Raw genomic sequence first — 22,544 nt, forward strand, 5'->3', positions numbered from 1 at the left:
AGATAAGTGTACGTATATTGGCCGAAAGTGTCGCGTACGCAGTCGGTAATAACCACTAGGATACCCTATGATATTTAAGAAAATACGAATGGTTTTCGTTGCTTTCATTTACTAATTGTTTTATCACGAGTCTGTTATTTTATTCGCATCATATGTACCGCATAATGTAAAATATTCATTAAAATAAAATTTATTGCAGGTTTTCAGTAAATGCAAGAGATAAGTGACCTAATAGTAGTTGTGGCGTGCAGTGTGTGAGCACCCTAGATGGTGCGGGAACGGCTCTTGGTCGTGGTCCATATTTTTCACGGATCTTACATACACAAACTAGATCATATAGCGACGCGTGATTGATAGAGAACAGTACTACTATTGTCCACTGTACATGTACCGCTAATCATCTTTCCAGCTCTTCACACACACGCACATACGGCCCCTCATAGTGAAATAGCAGGTCGTAAAGATTCGTAGCCGTAAAAAAGAATCGTATATCAGAATTCATACTTTTATGGACGCGAGTAAAGGAATGGAAGCTAAACAGAGATTTGTTCCATCTATTAATTATTACAACCAGTGAATTATTTTAGATGTTGTAGATATCAAGTCATCCTGTAAGTAATGTTTTCTGAACTGAATTTAAAACAACGAAAGTTACTACCGGAATGTATAAAATCGAGATAAAAAACTTAGTATTTTTTTTTATTTTACAATTTCATCACTGTAACCGTGTACTCTTGGCGTTTTAAAGTCTTATAATTCATTATCGCAACTTTAGTAATAAGCACACGAAAAGCAGTCTTCCAACTTTTTCTATCCTTCTTTTTCTTTTTCGCTTTAATTACGGTCTTATACGTGCGCCGCATTTCCATTAATTCAATAAGCTCGATAAATCCGTTCGCATTCAGTTAGAAACGTCGAAAATTCCAGCTCAAGATCTTCTTCCACTCTGCGATGGAATAGCAGATGTTTCGACGCGTTTCAACTGCGGAAATTTAAAATTCAAACAAAAGTAATCGTGGTCTCGCAGTACGTATTCGTTTGTAGGGTTTCGTCCCGATTTTACTATTGTTTGTTTCACGGAAGTAAGTTTCCTCGCGACTCAGGGAAATGTGGGTCACCGGTGATCCACGTGGCACGGAACGTGATACGGGTTAACTAAAGAACTTTTTCTTTGTCACGTATTTTTACCTCCTAATCGCTTTGGTATGATAATTTTTTATATCACATATCAACATAGATATACGTGTATCGATCATAAGCAGAAAATAGTTCTAAAATTCAGTATATTGTCAATTAATCTCGCGTTACAATTACAATTACAAAGGACAATTAATCTCAATTGTCCTTTTATTTGGTTTTGAGATTGAACATTTTACCGTGCTCAATTAATAATTTATAATGATATTATTATATAACGCAAAAGCAATTTTTTCTCCAAGAAAACGACCGCAGTTAACCAAACAAGTCCTATACACATACATTCCCGCTCATAAGTATCATTACTGCGTTTCTTGTCATTTGGCACAATGTACTCTCTATATACCATATAGATTGAGATTTGCAGTAGGATTCTCGAAGCGTCCTATTCGATAGAATTCAGATTGCAAAGCTGCATGGATGAACAAATAATTATACAAATATGCTACGATATAACTCATTCAAATATTTATAACAAATTTCTGCTTTCTACGTATACTGCAACGCAACTTTGCATGAATATAAAATTCTGCTCGATCAATCGTCTCCTGGATACTTTAGATTAATTTCCATATTTCCAATGAAACTGATAGATATTCTAATACTTATAAACGGGGCTATATACGTATTCATAAACCAATCGAACACGTACGTTTTATCGAACGCATATACATCGATGCATAAATATAAAGTCAACTCAAATTTCAAGCCCAAAATCATCATTCACTGGATGGAAGCTTACTAACCACGTTATCGAGTTAAACACCTTCGAACCGGTTCCCTTTAAGCCAACGATTAATTACAACGATATGTATCCGAATGAAAAAAAGGCGAGGAAAAAAAAAGAGCAAGCTCTTTTTCGCAGGAAAGAGAGGGAAACCCGAAGGAATCGCGAGACGAAATCACGCGCGAGCGCGAACGACACGGGGATTAGAAGGATATACGATGGTGGGGGAAAGGTTGAGTGGTGGGGGCCGCTATTGGTGGCGCGCTGTCGATGAGTGGGGGTGAGTTAGGGGTAGTCAGCGCCTCCACAGAGGGTGAGTCTCAGTCGCCAATCGGTCAGCCTGTCGCACGGCTGGGTCTCGGAATCCCTGTGTGCGAGTAACGCTGATCAGCGCGCGCGCGCGCGCCTCGCCACACACGTACGCGCGATCAGACAAGGACGACGGGGCAGCAGCGGTGCGTGGAGACCGGAATTTGCATTTTCTCAGACGTGTGATAAAAAGAAGAAGAAAAAAAAAGAAACAGAAGAAGAATATAATCCAAATCGGTGGAAGAGTTACGGAAAAGAAGAAACATAGGAGGAATCGTGGATGGAAGTTGTATATAGCCGATTAACAGCGATCATCCTCAGTCTAGTCGAACTATAGGCGAAACGTGTCCGGGACGCGTTTCCCGAACGCGTACCGCAACCGGTCAGCGCGTGTGCACCCGACTACGATCGATCCTTAGGGCGATACGATCCAGAAACGCGATGGACGGAACCACCCTGCTTAACCAGCGAAGATAACGCCTTCCGAGAAGATCAACCTGCTTGGAATACGTATTCACATCGGTACGATCGACACACCAGATTCGATTCGTCCATTTTTAGCCATATACACGATGTCCACAATGTCCGCTCTTGGAATGATCGTTGCGGTCGCGTGGTGCGCCACCGAACTCTCCCTTTCTCTTTTTCCCTCCCTTTAGGCCCTCTTCTCGCTACTCGTCTACTCCTTACGGTTCTCTTCCTTTCCTCTCTTCCACGTTTTTCCAATATACGAATACCTTCTTTTGGTATTGGCTGTTGGTTCCGCGCAACGATATTCGTGGAACGGCTCGGAAGGTATTTCGTTGGAATTGTTTGATTGGTAGATGAAAGAGCTCGAGTCGTATTTACGTCGGTTGTTTGGTAAGAGGAATTCCTGCGAGTGGACCGCTCCAGTACGTTCGACTGATCGACGAACGGAGACGTGTGGATTGAGTTATACCAAGGGACGAAACAAGCGGTGTGGAAGGTTGCAGAGCAAGGTCAGGAGAGACGCGGTGACGCTGGTAGAGTCGTGGCGGTTTCTATCACAATCGTAGGGTCCCTTTTGAATCGTGGATACGACGGAGTTGCGTTGAGTAGAGGAGTAGAGAAGTGGAGCGCGTGGATCAATCGGTGGGCTAACCTCTGGAGACGCTGCTGGAAAGCGTTCGTTGGATAGGTCAGGATGCAGCTACCTGTCAGAAATCAGAAATCGTGACTCCTCTGCATAGTGATCTTTTATGCTCTATATGATATAATCTGGTTTCTCTCTCTCTCTTTCTCTCTCTCTCTCTCTCTCTCTTTCCATCGTTTGGCTCTTCCATTAATTTGAATTCTTCGCTCCTTTAATCATACTATTCGTTTGAGAACGATTTCATCAAGGATAGAACGGAGTATATCCTCTGTGGTCTATCGGACGTAAGAAACTTTTGACGAATTAAAGACACGTCGGCGACGATTTGTCATTCTATCGCGAGATAGAACGATCCTTTTGAAGGTGATGCGGACAAAAGGTAACGACCGAACGTTTCCACGGGTCTGCCGCAATTCTGCATCAGCCTCTGTCAGGAGCGAAAATATTTGGGTCACCGAGGGTCAAGGAGGCTCGAAATTCCCGTCGATTTCACGAATTCCTCTTTCATTCCGGATCTTCGAATTCATCTCAAAAATCCCCAGACAAGAAAGGGTTGCTATTACACAATTTCAAGCATAGAATCTAGAAAATTAGGATTTTCCAATGATCAGACTCGGTCGAATTTCGGTTCCTCTATAAGTATCTTAATATCGAAATACCTTTAGTTCAGTTTCACCGTGGCTCGTCGTTTTCAGTTTCAAGCATGCAATCTATAAAATTCGGAATTCTCCAAAGATCAGCTTACACCAAATTTCAACCCCGTGTTATCGTCAATTTGCTCACCTCAATAGCAGAATCCCATTAGCACGTTGACTGTCGCGATGGTCACCGGTGCTTACTTACACAACGTCTACAACATGATAAATTTCATGGACGAAAAGATCTTCGACGATGTGAATGACTCAGCAACACTCGGCAAAGTGTGCGCAAATACTGTATAATATTTTACAACAAACTGAACGTTACGGTGTAGCATATTTCAAAATGTCGTGACCCTCAGGACGAAATATATAAAATTCGCGTGCTGGTCAACGTGTTAAACACATTGCTCTCTACGAAGCCTCGTCGTTCGTGTACCAAAGACTGGATCGATCTACGAGCAGGACGTGCTACGGGACAATGCGTACTCGCCAGGGTGCACAGCCTGCGTACGGAATCAACGTGATCAACCTCGCAACCTCTGATATCTGTCTACCCACACGAATCGTTGTTCTCTCATTGGAAAATTCGTACGTGCGTGTAAATTGGCTGAACGACTCGTTAATTAACGAATTGCTCGTTCTTCGAAAATTACTGCTCGTATGACACGTTACGTATTCGAACGTTGAAAACCACTGTAGTTCCTTGACGTCAGAGAAGCGTCGAGCTTTGCTTCTCGATTCATTCGAGGTTTCGTCGACAAAAGAGGACAATTTCGACAACGTTTACGATGATTATCGCCCTTGTCGCGGGCTTTCTTTCACCGCACCGGTGCAGTGACGCGGGTTCTGGATTTCTGCCAGGTTCACAGGTCGCCAGATTCGCCAACCCGATAACGATGTTCTCGTGCGTTTCCGATACGGGACAGTATCTTCTTTTATCTTCTAGTCCAGCACAGTCGTCTATACTATTCTTTGATGTATCGTCTGTCACAGCTTTTCCAACGAAGACGCTCGTTTCGTCTGGAATTTGTATTTTACATATACTTCCGCCCCTAACCATCTTCGAATATTTAGCGCAGATTTCCGCATGAATATCTTACTTGAGTTTCTTTTATAGATTTATCGCGTCGTCTTGCAATGTCGATGTTATTTATTACGCTGTTTATTAGATGATAAAACAGAGGTTTCGCATGATCTTGCCTGCCATCTGTTTGCTTTTCACCGTGCAGTCTATTTAATACGTTTATTTCTTGCAGAGTCCGGTGTTTCTATATCTTTGGCTGGGAATTAACCACTTGAGATTGATAAACAGGAGAGCAAAGCGGCGTACCTTTTCGTTGACCAATATTTGTAATAAGTTTATCAATATGTTTCTTAATCGGTATTTTCCACATCTTCCAAAAGCTGATATTAGTTGTTAATAAATATTGCTTACACTGTCCAAGAGCAACATCAGGACTGTAGGGCAACGTAATAAACTCATAGAAGAAATCAAAGGATTCATAGAAGTTTATGTGAAATCTGGAAATACGTCAGTATCCAGATACTTACGGACGGATGTAGTTCTCTGTACTATTATTATTTATTCCTGATCCAGTGCCTTTCAGCTTTGGATGGTTTCCGGTTACATCTTCATTTACGTTTTACACGGCTTTGCATATCCTTTGTTTAAATAATTCTATCTGACAGTTTTACCTAATTACCTGAAAGTTAACATACTCTGTTAACATTGCACGTCTCTTTGACGTTAGACGTCTCTATACTATTCTTCGATACATTCTCTGTCGAAGCTTTTTTGACGAAGAAACGCATCTCCCCGTTTGGAATTCTTCTTGTTTATTCGTAACACCGCATCGTGAATAACGTTAAGCGAGGCAGAGAGTTTATCTTCTTACGGTGGCACAGAGATCGTTCATCCAATTATGTAAAGTGGCGACAAGGGACGAGCGATGAGATTATTACTGGAACCAGCTAGCAGCCACTGGATTCTTCTTGAGATACAATAACGTCATAAGAATAATACAAACTCTGGACTCTCTAAATCACATTGTAAGCAGGGCTGGGTTTGAGTCAAAGGATTTTTGGAGAATTCCTTTTTTGAAATAACCTAATATGATTTACGTAGCTTTCTTCTGATACGGATTGGATTATGTCAGAATATTGGCAAAGTATTGTGATATATCGTGTGATTGTCCTTTCTAATATTAGGTTAGTTCCGCATCAGGGTCTTCTCCTTAAAATTGTTTGGTTTAAAGGATTCTTCTTTTATTTTGACGATCTTTCTCTTCGCATCTTTCGATTTACATCAGCACTTTCATTTTAGAATACCATAATATAATTCGTGTATTCTTTTTCTCATGCAAGATTAAATCTAAGATTAGCAGATTCTTCTTAAAATATTGAATACATCTTTTCTGCATTCTTCTTCCTACGTTCAACGCTCAGTCTTAGATCAGAACCCTCATCTTGAAATTCCAATTATAATTTCCAGATATTCTTCTTCTTTGTTTTCAAATAAGCCTCGCAGTAGATGATTCTGTTCATAAAATATAATTCGGTATGTCTTCTTTTCTCTGCTTTCCTGGATGCTGTATTTGGCTGGATCGTTAGTAATCGCAATCAGAGTGAAAAAGTATCGATCAAAAATAATAAACACAGGGCGGAGATCGCGTTGCATCATCGAACTCATCGGCGTCCCGCTGTTCCTCTCGGTTTGCGGATAGATTGGGTTATGAATTTGCTTGACCTCTCGTGGGAAATTGAAAACCGTATACGTTCCCTGTTACCTCATGGCCCGAATACTATTTCGCACGTTCCATATGACCGATCTATGCGCTGGCTTTTTCACCCTGCTCTTTATGCTATTCTTCATCCTTCTTCCGAGAGTTTAGCCTTTCCTTTCAACCGTTCAAAGCCTCTACGATCTTCCACGCTACGAGTTCATCCGCCTTTCTCTCGATTCTCCTTCTGTTTCTCTCTTTTTGTCCCCAGCATCAGTTTCTTGATCCTGCTTACCCCTGCAGCGTGGATCGTTTAACTCTGCGTCTTTCCATCCTTATCATCGTGGATAATTTCTTCCATTTTTTGTTCTGAAATTACAAGAAATAGGAATTAGTGATATCTGTTAGCGCTATTTGATACTCATACTACTAAATAATTTTATGGACGTAATCAAACAAATGGAACCTAGATTGAAAATTGTTTTTTCTATTAAATATTGCGAGGAGAATTGTACTTTGAATATTTTATATACAGTTGCTTATTACGTACGTTTTTTTACATTTTTACAGCTTCAAATTTCACGTAAATCCATAAAAATCCGCAGTCTAGTGGTATCCAACTTATTCGCTACACTACTGTCTCTCTTCTCTCATTCCCAGCATTAATTACTCGATCCTGCTCGCTTTTGGAGCGTGGATCCTTTAACTTTATTTCATTCCACTCTTGTTATCGTGGACAATTTTTCCCATTTTTTGCTCTGACATTACGAGAAATTGGGGTTAGCGATATCAAACTTACCTGAGAAATCGTAATTTGCCTTTGCGAGCGAATAAAAAAATAAATGAAGTTTGCTTTGTTTGAAATTATATTGCAGAAAAAGATCGAAAAGGACCGTCGCTTCTTCCGATAAAGGGGAATCTACTTCAATTACGACCAAGTATAATCTGAAGTTCTTTTGAATATATCACGCCGTGTCTCCAATATTTAGATGATCTTTCTACTCGTTTCTTCAAACTCTGTAATTGCAAATTACCGTTATAACGTCTAGAACTACAGCAAAGTGGCGGAAGTACTATAACGTACAAGCGCAAAACTCGTAGTCAAAGAATTCCAAACGAATATAAATACGAAATACGTGCAAAACAGTGCATAATACAAGGGAAAAAGTCTTCATCCATATATCTACCAGAAATCGGGAAAATCTGCAGAGACGCACCCTTGTGAATTTATAAAATTTCCCTGAAAAGTCGTTATTTAAATTATTCGTTCTAACTACTCAAACGATTCTGCTATTAAAAGAAGCAGAGAAAGTGGTGCACTCCTTACCAAAGGAAACTGCTTTATCTTTCAACAATATCAGACTCCGATCTACCACATCCTCCGCTTAATCTCCAAAGATTATCTACAATTGCCAGTGTTCCATTCTATTTAACGTACTTTCATCGACGATTATCTCGATCAACCGGAGGATCCCCACTAAGAAGGAAAATGTAGTAAATTATTTTCGCGAGTTCTCGACCGAGCAACGTTCCAGAGTCCATTATCAATCGAGTCGAAATAAATCGCAGTCCGATGGACCTAGAATGTAACGCGGTGGTGGGGCAAGTGGTAGGGGAAACGAAGGCAGTATCCGATGTCTCGATTCTCGAACGGATTTCTCCGCGTCGTCCTACATGCCGGCCATTGCACAGACGATCTGGCGTCGGTCGATTTTATAATTTATGTCGCGAGATCGCCGAAATGGCTTTACGAGCGGTGCCCCCGTGGCACGAATCGCGGAAAACGACGTTTGCGGATTGCGAAACAGGGGCATTTGCGCGCGCTCACCACTGACGTCATTCCGCGTTACGAATTTACCAAGGGGCTGCGAACTTTTCGATCCTATATACGATATACGTACGCGTGTACGACGTACATGTATCATGCCAACCTGCTGTTTCTCTTTTTCCTCTGTGTTTCGCCTCTTCCCCTTTCCCCCTTTTTTTCTCTCGCTTTTTATAGACGCTTTCATGTAAAACACCTGTCGGTGATCGTTCGATTGGACGAAAGACCGATTGACAATAGAAACACGATCCTCCCTCGATGCGTTTTAGATATCGATGCTGGGTTTCACTGGTTTTTTCCTGTTTGGAAGTATTCGTTTCCTCAGATATCGGAATCGGTTTTTTAATTATTCTTTTACAATTTATCTCCTGTATTTCTACCTTTACGTGGTTTCTTCTCTTCTGTTTAGTTGGCTCGTATATGCGTCTTTTCGTCTGTGTACTTTCGATCCGTTAAATGAGGGAAATAAGTTAAGTCGCTGACCAAAGTGCCTCCAATTACTCGGTCGCTCTTTACTAACTCTGTCGGTAACTCGTTTAAGCCGAGTGTCTCAGTTCCTCCAGTGTATCGTTTATATTTCTATTAAAAATACATAATTCGTTTTGGTAAGTCTTGATTTTATTTCTGGAAAAGGTTTCTGATTAAATAACGATTCGGTTAATACTTACGCTGCTACCGAGATTACATCCTTCTCGAGGAAAGATACGTTTCTTTTTATCAGAAGCATTTTTGCATCGAGTTTTACTTATCGACTCTGATTTAGGGGATTCGAACGATAAGTAATGAAACTAGGATCCTATTGCACAGAAATTTACCAATTGATAATATTAGAGAATTGACAAGTTACAGGTTATAACTCGCATCTTGTAACATTTACTTCTAAATACATCATTCGTTTTAGTAACAAACTTGCTACCGTAATGCAGGAGAATTTATAGCTTACTCTATATATAGCGAGCAAGAGAAAGTTTAAATAGGTATAAGTGCGGGTACAAAAACATATGATAATTTTAAAACACAGTATTGCACTTGTCAAGAGTAGTGAATAAATATATATATATATATACCCTATACATATAACCTATGTGACTGCCAGCAACATAGTGGAAAATATCAAATATAAAAGTTATCAATACGTGCGTATACACAAATAAATTATTTAACAGCTTTAAACTTTCTTTCATCTGCTACTGTATCTATACGCTGCACCAGAGTTTCTTCTCTTTTTTTCTTAATAGAAATCTAATGAATATTTAACATGCAACAGCGAACATGCACCACTAGCATCACTAACATTGTTGAAATAATTACTATAATTAGCCAAACGCAACTGACGCATTAATATCAATAGTCTTCACCTTATATCTCCGTTCAGAAATATTCTGAAATATTTCCATTCATTACCACCACTTCTATCCCAATTCTCCACCCTATCCCCACCCATCTATCGATCTATCAATCTCCCTTGCCCTTTGCCTTCTCGCAGGTGCAAGGTGAGCCCGAAAACGCGTTCCTGTTTCAAGGAAGGTAGGAAGGTCGATCGATCGGCGTGCGACGCCTTTGAAACGAAACGCCTGCTTTCTTCGAACGCGTCGAACATCTCTCCTATTTCGGCGAAAACTTTCACGGTCCTTCTCGAACGTTGTACTGGAAATGGCTAGTCCATGGCTAACGTGATCGAAGTCAAAGCAATTCCTTTGCTCGAGCTTTTACAACGTTCAGCCAGCCATCTGGCTCTCTTCCGTTTGTCTTTTGGCCTCTCTGCGCTTTCAGTGCGATTTCTTTGAGGAAGGTGAACATTTTCAGAGAGCCTCCCTGTCCACTTTGTCGTCCCTTTAATTGCTCTTCACATTGTACTCATAGGGTGCGAATTCAATTAGGTTGGATGGTTTTTTTTTATACCATTGTAACCTGCTGGAACGAAGAATCGATAGGGTAGCAATTTGAGGTTAGGTTGATAAGGAGATCGTGTATGATTAAGAAATTGGAAGATTAGCAAGAGTTCTTGGGGTGTACGAGAACAGAGTTTCTCATGGAAGATTGTTTGATGAGAATAGTTAATTTTATAGGAGAATGGCAGGTGGTATAATTTTCTATAGGACAGAGTACCTTTACACTCATTGTCAAAAGAGATTAAAAGCGACGAGGTCGATGAACTCGAAGATAAGACTGGCGTAATGCTTTCTAGCTCTTCAAATTACTAACGAGGAAGGTTCTCGAGTTAAAGTCTGGGGAACCTCTTTGGGAAGTAATTTCAGTGGTTAACCTCAAACATTCGCGTCACAGCTACTTACATATATACAATGGTTACAAATGCGCTTGTATCGCAGTGTATTTACTATAGCATCTATATATCGATTGATTAAGTCCAAGTATATTTAGTTCTATTTAATAATACTTTCATATGATTATAAAAATTTAATACTATGCAAATGAAATACGGAGTCTGATAAAAAAAAACACTTTGTTAGAAAATAAGAATACATGCAAGTACTCTTTGTAGCCACTGTATTATAAATATGTTTTGTGGTATCTTATACGGCGAACAGGCGAAAGCTTAACAGTGGTACTTGTGCATAAGAGTGTAAGAAAAATTTCTATTGAACATTTCTTTGTACCAAAAACTCGTCTTATTCAGAACGAACAATTATATTATACGTTCAATTTTCTCGTCAATCATAATTCAGTTTCGTAAAATCACAGCGTCTCTTCTATTTCACACTTCAAACTTTCTTTTCATCGTCACTGTAGACTACATATGTAGTCGCTTTAAAATTGTACCTGAATAAGAAATTCACATACTGTATTCGACTATCAAATGCAAATTCATATTACCATTTCTGGCTTCGACCAATCTGGAATACAGTTTTGGTAGTGGAATAATATCGTTGAAAGCTACGCAGAGATCAGCGAGCTGGAAGGTTTCTAGAGAAGCGAAAAACGATCGGAGTAATCGCGCGTTTTTCTTGATGGCGTCTATCGAGAAGGTGGTAAAAGCATAGTCTTGGCGGATCGATCGATTACTCGGTGGAACTCGGGAGGGAAAAGGGGTGGCAGCCGTGCCAAAAACTCCTCCCACGAAAAATGATGGGCTACCTTGAGATACGGTTCGCTTTCTGGTGAGTAGAGAGAAGACCGCTCGAAATCCGGGTGACCTCCTTCTCGACACGGTCTTTGCCCTCCTTCTTCGTCTTTTCTCTCATCCCTTCAAGCTCGTACTGGCACTCCTCCCAGTGCTGATCTCCCGGAAGTGTCGCCTCCGGTTCGGTCCCCGTGTCGGTGACGACTCAGGGAAATACCGATCGGAAAATGGAAAATCGTTGTCTCGACTCTTGATAGTTTGTTTCGAGACTTCCGGGAATACTCCGGTTTTTCCTACGGTATACTGTGTTTATTATCTTAAGATATCCAGGATGTTGTCAGATTTCTGTTGCTCCGTTTGCTCGAGAATCTCGGTGTTACATATAAATAATGAGTACTTACGAATAATTTAGTTTGAAAGGTTCTCTGGTCAACGATGTTTGAGACTTATTTATGAAATTTAGGATTTTCCTGATACTCCCCTGGAGATTAGATTCCTTGAGTTAAGAATTGAATAATTTGGATCTCCGTTAGAACATATTAGAAGCCTGGAAAATATTCGATTATTCATTAAGCATGATTTACTAAACAGGATTTTAGAATTATATTCTGCATATGTCGATTAAGATTTGCTGAATGAATGTCGTAATCCTCGAGGCATTAGAGATTCAAAAATACCTTGGTATTCTTGATGATCGTTAAAAAATAAACAATTGATGATCCATGAAAGACAATAGCAACCATCTTGTGTGAGTAAACGACGGATCGTCCGTTCGTTGTCTTTTTATCGGGAAAGCTCGCCATCGATCGTTAGGCGAACTACTTTTCCGCTTTCGGTCGACCTTCGAACGCTATTAGAATTCTTGCGAATCGGACTCGTTGCCCGATTTCGTTGCTTCCAATATTACTACTCGCTTTCTTCACGTGCCACTCTAAAATAGCATAGACCTAGGGATATAAGTTGAAAATAAAGAAACAGCCAGGTCAATAGATTCTTTCACATCCTCATTCGAATCGTTAAATCGTTTTGAAATGTAATTAATCCACAAAATATACGTTTACAGAAAAATCTGAAAATCCAACGGTCACTTGAGCCTTTCAGAAACAAAATTGGCTAGCTCCACTTCTTATAAACCTATCAATTTCACATAAATCAGATGCGCATAATTGGTATTCAATATCTCAAAAAAGGAATCTTATGTTCATACAGTTCCATATGAAATTATATCATATGGCTCCAAGAAGTATTTGTACATACCTTTTATTTTCTAATAAAGCGTTTTTTTTTGTCAGCTTTTATATTTTTCATTTTCATAGTGTCTTCTTTAATTATGTGTAGTCACTGCAAAATGATAGGAAACTCTATATACTTGGGCTTAATTAATTAGTACATAAGTATTCTAATAAATACTATGATGTACAAATACTTTTTGTAGCCACTCTAAATTTATTTATCATAAGCAGAACTATCTGCTTATGCTAATAAATGATTGTAAATTCCAATGAGGATTTTATAAAATAATGTTTGTAATTGTGTAATAAAAAATGTTTCTGAGCGATGCGTTTGTCACAAAGGAAAAGTTTTCTTGGGGAATCGTAGCTTCGTCAATTCTCTAGGCGATTCTTGCTCTCACCTCCGGTTACTTCCAGACAAATCGGATAAGTCGCTCCTGCAGGGGAGGGTATCATCGATTCTCCTTACCCCGATGCTTCCTTTGCCAGTTGTTCGTGAACAAAACCCACGAGAATGACGGAGTATTCATGAAAATTGTATGGAATGGATGGTTTTAGGCCGTTCGACTCACCTTTGAGATTCCCTGTCTTCTCATTTGTCGCTTCCTCACTATCCGTCGTATAATAGACGCACTTTGTCGCGTTCTCGATTTACTCGCTTAATGGTGGATTAACAAAACTTCTACTCGTTCAGCCAGCCTTGAGATATTGAGTTTGAGTAACTTTTCGCCTGGAGAATATGCTGAAATGAAGATAAATTACTCTTTTGTAAGATACTGAATATTAATTTATAAGAAATTATTAGTAGAGATTTTGTATATATAATATTATACATACATATACATTTGCAGGAAATATGATGGGGCAAAAATACATATAATATGAAGGAATATATAAAATATCGAAAGTATGATACGTGTCATAATTAGTTAGTAGATAAATAATCCTCTAATTAGATTCCATTTTTGGAAATATATTTACAAATATAGGAATTTTCGTTAATTATTGATTGGCATTGGTAATATTGATTTCTCAATTGACTAACTAGATAGCTGATATTTTACACTCGATTATATTTGTACGGGGATTCTCAATCTGCTTGCCACCTTATCTTGTTGTAAAATCACATTTGCTAGATTGCTGATATTTTGGACTCGATTATTTAATTTATGCAGGAATTCACGATCTTCTTATGACATCATTCTGGAAGTTCCTTTCGCATTAAAGATACATCTCGATATTTGCATTAACGAAAGTTAAAAAGGCGAGACGACCCAGTTAATGCGTTAAGAAATTTGATACGCTACCCAGTTTCGTTAATCTTCTCTTATGAGTAATAACCTTCGTATTCATGTCAAGTATAGCGCGAAATTCTCGAACATTTCTTCGATTTTACATTCCACAAGAAGTCGAGGTTGTGATACATTCAAAGAGCCTGTAATTCCAGAATCACAATTTCAATCCCAAAACGAATCGAGTCCATGAAAATTCTCGGTGGTTTTCGTGGACGTTGGCGATCCAATTTTCTGCTGGTGCGGATGCCCTTGCGACTTCCGGTCCGCACGAACTGTTCCGTCCTGATTTTATTCAGTGTCCTTCATTTCACTTGCAGATTTTGTGGTTCTCTTTCGACCCGTCTTATCTATACGCTTTAATTCAATTGTCATGCCTCGAAACTTTCTGTGTTGGTCCATCTTTGAACCATCGGAAGCCCTCATAGCAAACAATATGCCTGAAAGAAAGAAATATTGGCTTGTAATATAAATTCGTCCTGTTTTTATATTTCTTACGACACTTGTATGTATCATATGTACAAAAATAATATTTTCATTCATTCAAATTCATTTTGTTTTTACATTTGTTACAACATATGTATCCAATACATTACATACACAGAAACAGAATGAATTTATGTTACAATCCAATATAATGACATATGAAAGTGTTTGAACACTACCATAGAAAACTTTCATATATTATACAAAAGATTTTGACATTTCATTGGTGCTGTAACGAAGCACAAGCGTCATAATTACAATGGTAACATTTGAAGTAAATCTGAAGATGTATATAAAAGTTAGAAAATATTTATTTCAAATATATATTTAATTAAAAATAACATTTTAAACATATGGTTCATGTTAAAGACGGCTCAACTGTATATTGTTGTTTACTAATATAATTAATAATTGACTGTTCACATATTTTGGCCATTTCTATGAAGTGCATGTCTATAACAAATATCTTGAAATTTCTATATACATCTTCAAATTGTACCAATATAATTTCGATATTCATATCTCATTATAGTGCTTCTTTGTCAATGGCTTGTTTATTGAATTTTTTCTCAGTCACTGAATTCTATTGTAACTAAAAATAAATCTATTTTCTTAACTACAAATAATTCCATTTTTTTTTTTAAATTTACATGTAACGTAACTTTTTTTTTTAGGCAAATATCATCGATTTTTTTTCTCGAATTTAAATTCGAAAATTGAATTATAAAAAAGCAGGATTTTTGAAGTTTTGCAAAATTAAAGCTCGTTCGTAAAATTGTATGGTATTTACAGATATTTTAACCAGTAATTCGTGCATCCTGTTAACGAGTTCGTTTCTTGTACAATACTCCAGTGGCGCTGCTCACGAAAAATTAAATTCTATGTGGTTAATTAGCCCTTTGATGCGACGTATTTTCAACAAGCACGCAAACATCGATGCTCCTTGACAGTGTGAGTTTGGTTTGTTCCAATTGCATTTGAATTTTATCCGTGTGAAAGAATCCAAAAGCGCTCGAACGTTGTTGATACTTTGCTCAGGGCCAGCTTTTATATTCATTTTAAACTGTAACTAAAAACAAATGAATTACGACACATTTTCAAGTGAACAGTTTCTCATGAAATTCATAGAATTCATATACATAATTCGTATAATTTATATCTCATATAATTTTTGTATATCATATGAAAAGAACATGACGAATAATTTAAAAATTTTATTCTATTTGGTTGTGAAATTATATCTCTTTTTTTTTTGTACCACAGTAAACCCTTCAAAGATACCCATTATCACAATATTAGATATACTTTCGGTTGATCATACTTAACCTATTCTTGAACTTAAAAAGTTTTATCTTTCTAACCACTTTAGCCATTAATTGTAAATAAGTGACATGAAAATCAAAAAGTCAAAATTTCTTTAGTCGGTCTGTGAAATCTATCTAACCTTTTAACAAAAATAGTTATAGAAAGAACGTCTTTAAAATACTGATATAAAAACATTATTTATTTCTAAGATGTCATTAAAGAAGAGTTTTTCCTTGTTTTGAAAAAATATATCGTGAATTGCTTTTAAAAGATGGTATAAAAAAAACACGGTGGAAATGAAAGTGTACGAAAAGTTACCATAGGAGTAATTTTAAGACGACACTAGACAACGAGTTCTATCGATATCAAGAGCAATCCCTAGTGACAGCTAGGCTAGAGAAACAAAGGACGGTGAGAGAACGAGCCAGGATCTAGCACTGGTGCAACGCTAAGAGAAGAAAAATAATCTTCCCCTTGAGTGAACTGAACGCTATTCTGCTCGAATTCTCGTCCCCAGATACTAAGCTTCATTCGATACGTCTTATAGTTGTTCATAAAATATTTAAAGGAAACGTTCGAGCACAGATTCGTTTTTGAGAAAAATCGCCTCCATCAAATGTCGTAATATCGATAGTATCGACAAGCATCCCGGCTTTTGCAGACGTGTGAGATGCGATTAAACGATATCTATAGCGCGGAGGGAAAAATGTTTCAGGAAACTTTGTAGTTGTTCCTCTTTTGTTTGAAATTCAGTGACGATGCACAGAAATAGAGTTTTTTTCAAAACACAAGTCCAACTGGCCGTGGTCGTTTATTCTCGTTCTGGGTGAATGTTCTTCTTAACCTCAAACTTTAGTGCAGACTGAATGATCGAATTCGACTTTCTTAAAAATTTCTTTCTATTCTTTCAACTGTTCGTTTAACTTGATTATCTGTATCTTCTCCTACAATTAATTATTAATTAATAGTATCGGTGAATTGACAAGTGATAATTACAGGTTATAGGCTTCTATATATTTCGCAAAAAATCACAAATTTATGTCGAACAAGACATGTCAAATTAAAATTTATGTATTATATAATTAGTAAAATTCATTTGTGAGTTTTTGATTCATTATCAAACTTACTACTTTTACGGAAACAAAATTTAGTAATGCTAGTAACTTTTAACTCGCGACTTATTTTTGTGAGCAGTATTTTACTGTTTGTAGAATTCTTTCGACTGCAACCTGTAAATTAAATCAGTTATAATAGTAGGTTGTTTAAGATGGTCGATATAATGGTCGATAGGTAATCGATAAACGCTTGTGACGTCACAGTATATCAAGCTCGACTATATAATTATGGCAGACAGGATACGTGGATAAGCTGACGCCGCAGATATCATATAAACCTATTTCCGTGTGAAAACAAAGGAAATTAGCTGCTACCAAGCGACTCGATTCCACGTAATTGAAGAGTTTAAATGGCAAATCATGTAAGTCTTGAAGAAGAAAGCTATTGTAAATACCATACTCGATACTAGACTTAATTATGTTGAAACTATTGACGAGTAAAGTATAAATGCTGTAAGTGATATATGGAATGATTCACTTTAATTTCTAAAATTATTGCAAATTATTACAGTTAAAATCGTAAGTGTCAGTTTATTTATCTAGTTATTTATTTATTGAATTTCGAAAGTTCATAACTTCTTTCATTACATACATCAATATTAGAATTAATATTTGCACTCTTAAACATAATTTGTAGAATGATTTATAATTTCATGCTTTTCTCTTGCAATTAATATGAGGGAAATTTTACATAATGTGATCGATATGAGGAATCTATAATTTATAATAAATCGAACAAGCGTTAATTTTATATCAACACAGTTTTCACTTACCGAAAATCATCACTCGTGGCGCTTACATCGTTTATCGATTACAAAGAGTAAATCGAGTTCGATTGAATTTACCAATTGGCATTTAGGAAGAGAAGAACAACACTTCTAAGATTGGATATAATTCGAAGATATCGCAGCAATTTTCTGCGATTCGACTGATTTAACTTTATCTAACCTGGAAACAGTGGCATTTCGGAAGTTGGATCGATTTGAAAGAGGTTGTATTCGAAAGACGCTTTAGCCTTGGGAATCAATGGCAAACAAACGTTGCGTTATTGGAACCTACGGATCGGAAGACCGGTGAAGCTTGCAACGTGATTGGCGTTGTTTTGAATCCGTTGTTGAGTTTTCGAGTGCAATCGACGGCCGATCTTCCCGAGATCCAGAGTATCGAACCGTACGGTACGTATCGTAGCTTTTTTCCGATTGGAAACACCGTATTTTCCCTGTATTTTGTAACCACGTGATGTGGAATGGTAGGATTCGTCGTCTGATATGGTAAAATTGGAATTTGTGAGGTTAGGAATTAGAATTTTTTCATCGAAAGGATCATACTGTTTGATAAAGTTTAATTCCGACTTTAGTTTCTGTTTTTCAAACTGAACATACAAATAAAATTTGTATTTTTTAAATTATATTTAGGCAATACAATTTTTATTGTGTTGAATACAATTTTATCGCCTATATACAAATTATATATGTATGTGTATATATGTTTCAATAGTTACTGAAATAATTGTAAGATAAGGAATTGAAACTTAATAAAAACTTTGTTTCCTCTTTTTCTCCTAGTAACTTCTATGAAGTCTACGCCTCTACATACAGATTCTATACATTGCAATAGTTACTAGAAAAAGCATAAATCAAGACTGCAAATAATTTTTCTTCTTTTGTTATTTTAATAATATTTTCTTTCAAGTCTTCGGATTTTAGTTACTTTCACATCACTCTGTGTTACTATCATTTTCAAATTATTCGCATGATCTACTCATATTCCCAGGGTCTGATCGATCGAGAATAAAGGGCAGGAGCCGGGGATCTTCGTTTTTCGTTTGTGCCACGCATGACGAGCGTTAAAACACGACACAACATCGTAGCATGTGCACAGGATTTCATTGTCAATCAAATGCTTCCAACCCAATTATTCTCATCTTTCGGAAAGCTCAAGGATCCCGAGGACGTCCGCGGGCACTGTTACGCGACCAATCGCGTCATGGCAACGATCTCCTCTCGTGGGCCGCTGTTTCGAGTAAATACGACTCCACGGATCCATAAAGATAACTCGCAGCGATTTATTGCCAGCGACATGAAAACGCAATTTTATCTTTCACTGTTGGCAGCTCCACGTCCGCGTCCCCGTTCGACCAGAAAAATAGCTTGTGCTTTAATATTAATACGCTCAGGCATCAAGATATTTTTCACGATTTATCGTTTTATACTTGTTTATTCATGTACTTCGACTCGTCTTTTTCGACAAAATTATAACATTTCAACTCTTCCACGCGTATACGCAATACTATCTTTTCATAAGTTATTAATATACTGTGGATATTTATGCAAATTTGTATCATAAACTACCAGGGCTAAAGAAATGTAACCTACGCAATGATTTCTTTAAATATTGTACTTTGAATATTCCATCTATTTTTGCGTGTCACGTGTATTTCACGAACCTTTAAAGTTTCTACAAACTTATATCTGTCCAATTTGGTTGTCAATTAATTACGAACGCGTTTGTTTTCGATGTTAAAATCTTACTGCATTATGTCCCCCTTGCATAAGCATCTCAAGCCAAAAAGCAATTTTCTTCTAATTAGAAAATAATTCGATTCCGAAAGAGTTAGATGTTGGAAGAAAATCAACTTTACAAAAATACTATTTTCAATTTTCTTTCATTGCAGCACTTAAGGAGTATACCCTCGACCTTCAGCAAGACTGCACGCGTCTCCTCTCAAATCACATCCAGCATAGAATCTAACCGATCATCGAGCTTCACCTGCCATCGAGAACCAACAACCGCGATAAAAGAAAGAACGCGAGGACGCCAGAATCGGCCGACGAAGATGTGATCGAGAATTCCTCTTGTACTACGTCCCCCTGTCTAAGGGATGTCCTCCTCCGCGGGCACCAGCTGCACCGACGCCGAGGAGGACGCCGAGGATGTGGAGAACGAGGTGGCAGGTAGCGCGCAGTCGTCTAATTACTTGCCGTCGGGTTTCCGTGATAGCGCGCGCGATCACCTGGAAGGACTGCGGTTAGATGGGTCATCGATCGCGCGTCCACCAGCCGGGGACAGTTCCGCGAGCCCATCGACGTTGTCGTGGTCGGTGCCTCGATAAATCCGGATCATCGTCCTCCACCACCATCTTCTCCCCCATCTTCCAGTCTTCTTTACGGTCGTCGATCGACGTTCGTTCATCGACGACGAAGAGTCAAAGGTCTGCAGTTGCTCCGTCGCGAGTCGTATCCACGGTGGATGCGCAGCTGGAGCACGTACCAAGCTGGAGGAGGTATAGGAACGCTGATCGTTGGAGCAACGGAGGACCGTTCGCGTTCAGGTGACGACAGAGACGTCTAGGTTACTGCCAGGTGGATCCTGAAATCGTCCAAGATCTGTCCTGGATAATTCGCGTTATTATTTTTAGTTTCTTACATATTTTCCTTTTAGTTTCTCGTAGTCCGGTCTGGCCCGAGTGTTCTGTATTATATACACGTAGGGAGAAACTGTTGGGTGTTGTGTTGGAGAATCGACAAGCTTCTATCGGTCTGGCCGGTCCCAGCTGTGGAAGGTCAGAGGACTGCGAGATCGGAAGTTCGGACGAACGTTTCCGGCCACTGTCACGCTATAGAACGTGCGAACTATCTCGCCCGAGGATTTACACGGACGTGTACGGGACAATTGGTCGAGCGTGTTGCTACAGCGTGTTTGGAAAGGCGTATAGCAGGTCGCGGCGGTTGTGCTCGTTTGGACCGGTTCCAGGCGGACGTGAAACCGTCGACAGGTGATTCGGGCGATACCACAATGGTGAACTACCCTCGAGTCATGACATTCAGTTAGTGAACGTACAGCTTGTTGTCGCGCGTGTGCATCTGTGCAGCTGTAAGAAAGTATTAAGAGAGAATAGAAGAGAAGAGGAAAGATCGAGAGAAGAAGGCTGGACATGCGGCGAGGAAGACAGCACGTAATCGTCGTAGCTAGAGGCTGGACGAGGTCCTGATAGCCGCAGCGACCAGGATCCGGGATCATCCAAGGAAGAAAGGATGCCAGGGGGGCGCAGGGGCCTGGTCGCCCCGCAAAACACATTCCTCGAGAACATCATTAGACGGAGCAGCAGTCAACGTGAGTACGACACACGACTTTAATTGATTTTCCTTTCCTATTAATCGTTTTGTGGAATATACGTATGTATACGTAACTATTATAGAATGTGTATAATATGCGAATGAATATAAAATACACAAGGTGAAGAATTCGTTCTATTACATTGGTTGGAAGAATTAAAGAATACCTACTACGAATGGTTCTATTGCATCGATTAGAAGAAAGAGAACAAAGAAGCGCTATGTTTGATTGATTATTCTTACGAGTAGCGGATCAAATCGAACGAAACTGATATAAAAAACGATGCTCTAATTGTTTCGAGGAAACTCCAGATTTTCACGCTTCTGGCGAATAGATAATAGCTGCAAGAAAGTGTAAAATGAGTTTCTTTGTACCATTATCGTAGCTGTAAACATTCGAGTCTCCTTTTAGTAGCACTGCAGTAAAGTGCGATATTTCGCATAAGAAAACATAGCAAACAAGAAACGCAGTAACTGTATCATATAGTATTCTCTTAAGCTGTAAAAGCCTTTGTTTCGTGGCATTTATTTGCCACGAATTGTTCCTTCGAGACGTACTTTTCTCTTCGTAATTAGCCAGCGATATACGTTTAAATTAAACTTTTTAATAATGTCTGGAAAAATACGAAGCCGTACGTATATCATCGCCGGTTTGCATATGACCTTTTATTCTTTTCATAAATTTCTCATATTGTTCGAGTGCAGAAATACGAAAGAGGAAGAGAAAAAAAAGGGATAAATTGATTCCTAAGACCAATTTCCCGACTATTCGCGGGATTTTAGTGCGTGCTCTTTCGCATTCCCCTCCACCCTCTTCCCTCTGTTTCACCGTCGTGGAAATATAGGTCAAGCTAATAACTTTACGTAACCGCGGCAAGTGTGCAGAGATAAAAGTTGCCCCCCCTCGTATAACGAGATTACTCGCGATGACCATGATAGGTTCTGCTTCGTTACACGATTTAACCCTTTCGCTATACCTATAGCGGTCGAAGAGCGGACACGCTAGAGGCTAACGTTACTCGAATCGCACCTTCTTGTTTACAGATACAACGTACGTGAGTTACACGCAGAAAAGGATTTTAAGCTTGCACGGCTCGGGTTTATATCGTCGATGCAATTCGAGGCTTCCTGATCTAAGCCTCTGTGTTCGATAGAAATTACCTTCTCACGTTTTCCTACTGCAGGAGAATCGGTCTGTCGCTGCAGTAAATAGTAGGTCTGTTACTATAGTAGTATAAGTCTGTCTGCACGGTAGAACACTGGCCGTGCTTCACTCGTAATATATGTTATACGTTCGTTTAAATGGACTCCACCAATTTTCCTGCCAACGTATTACTTTTCGCTCGCACAATAGTTCACGCCCAAATAAACGAATTCAATCGGT

The 22,544-nt window shown here is 38.7% G+C and overlaps 1 protein-coding gene across 4 annotated transcripts in view; it reads left to right on the plus strand.

Moving 5' to 3' along the window:
- The first annotated feature begins 2,215 nt into the window (after window positions 1–2,215).
- Window positions 2,216–22,544, plus strand: part of eag (potassium voltage-gated channel protein ether a go-go) — a 157,208-nt gene continuing 136,879 nt past the window's right edge. For 3 of the 4 annotated variants that reach the window (XM_033333761.2, XM_033333764.2, XM_033333763.2), the window contains exons 1-2: window positions 2,216–2,755; window positions 19,720–21,158. In XM_033333761.2, the coding sequence (XP_033189652.1) occupies window positions 21,080–21,158 (79 nt within the window). In that variant the 5' untranslated portion in view covers window positions 2,216–2,755; window positions 19,720–21,079. The remainder of the gene's footprint in view (window positions 2,756–19,719; window positions 21,159–22,544) is intronic. The other variant, XM_033333765.2, reaches the window with a different exon arrangement.

The sequence above is a fragment of the Bombus vancouverensis genome, chromosome 4 (genome assembly GCF_051014615.1).
Source record: "Bombus vancouverensis nearcticus chromosome 4, iyBomVanc1_principal, whole genome shotgun sequence".
Lineage (NCBI taxonomy): Eukaryota > Metazoa > Arthropoda > Insecta > Hymenoptera > Apidae > Bombus > Bombus vancouverensis.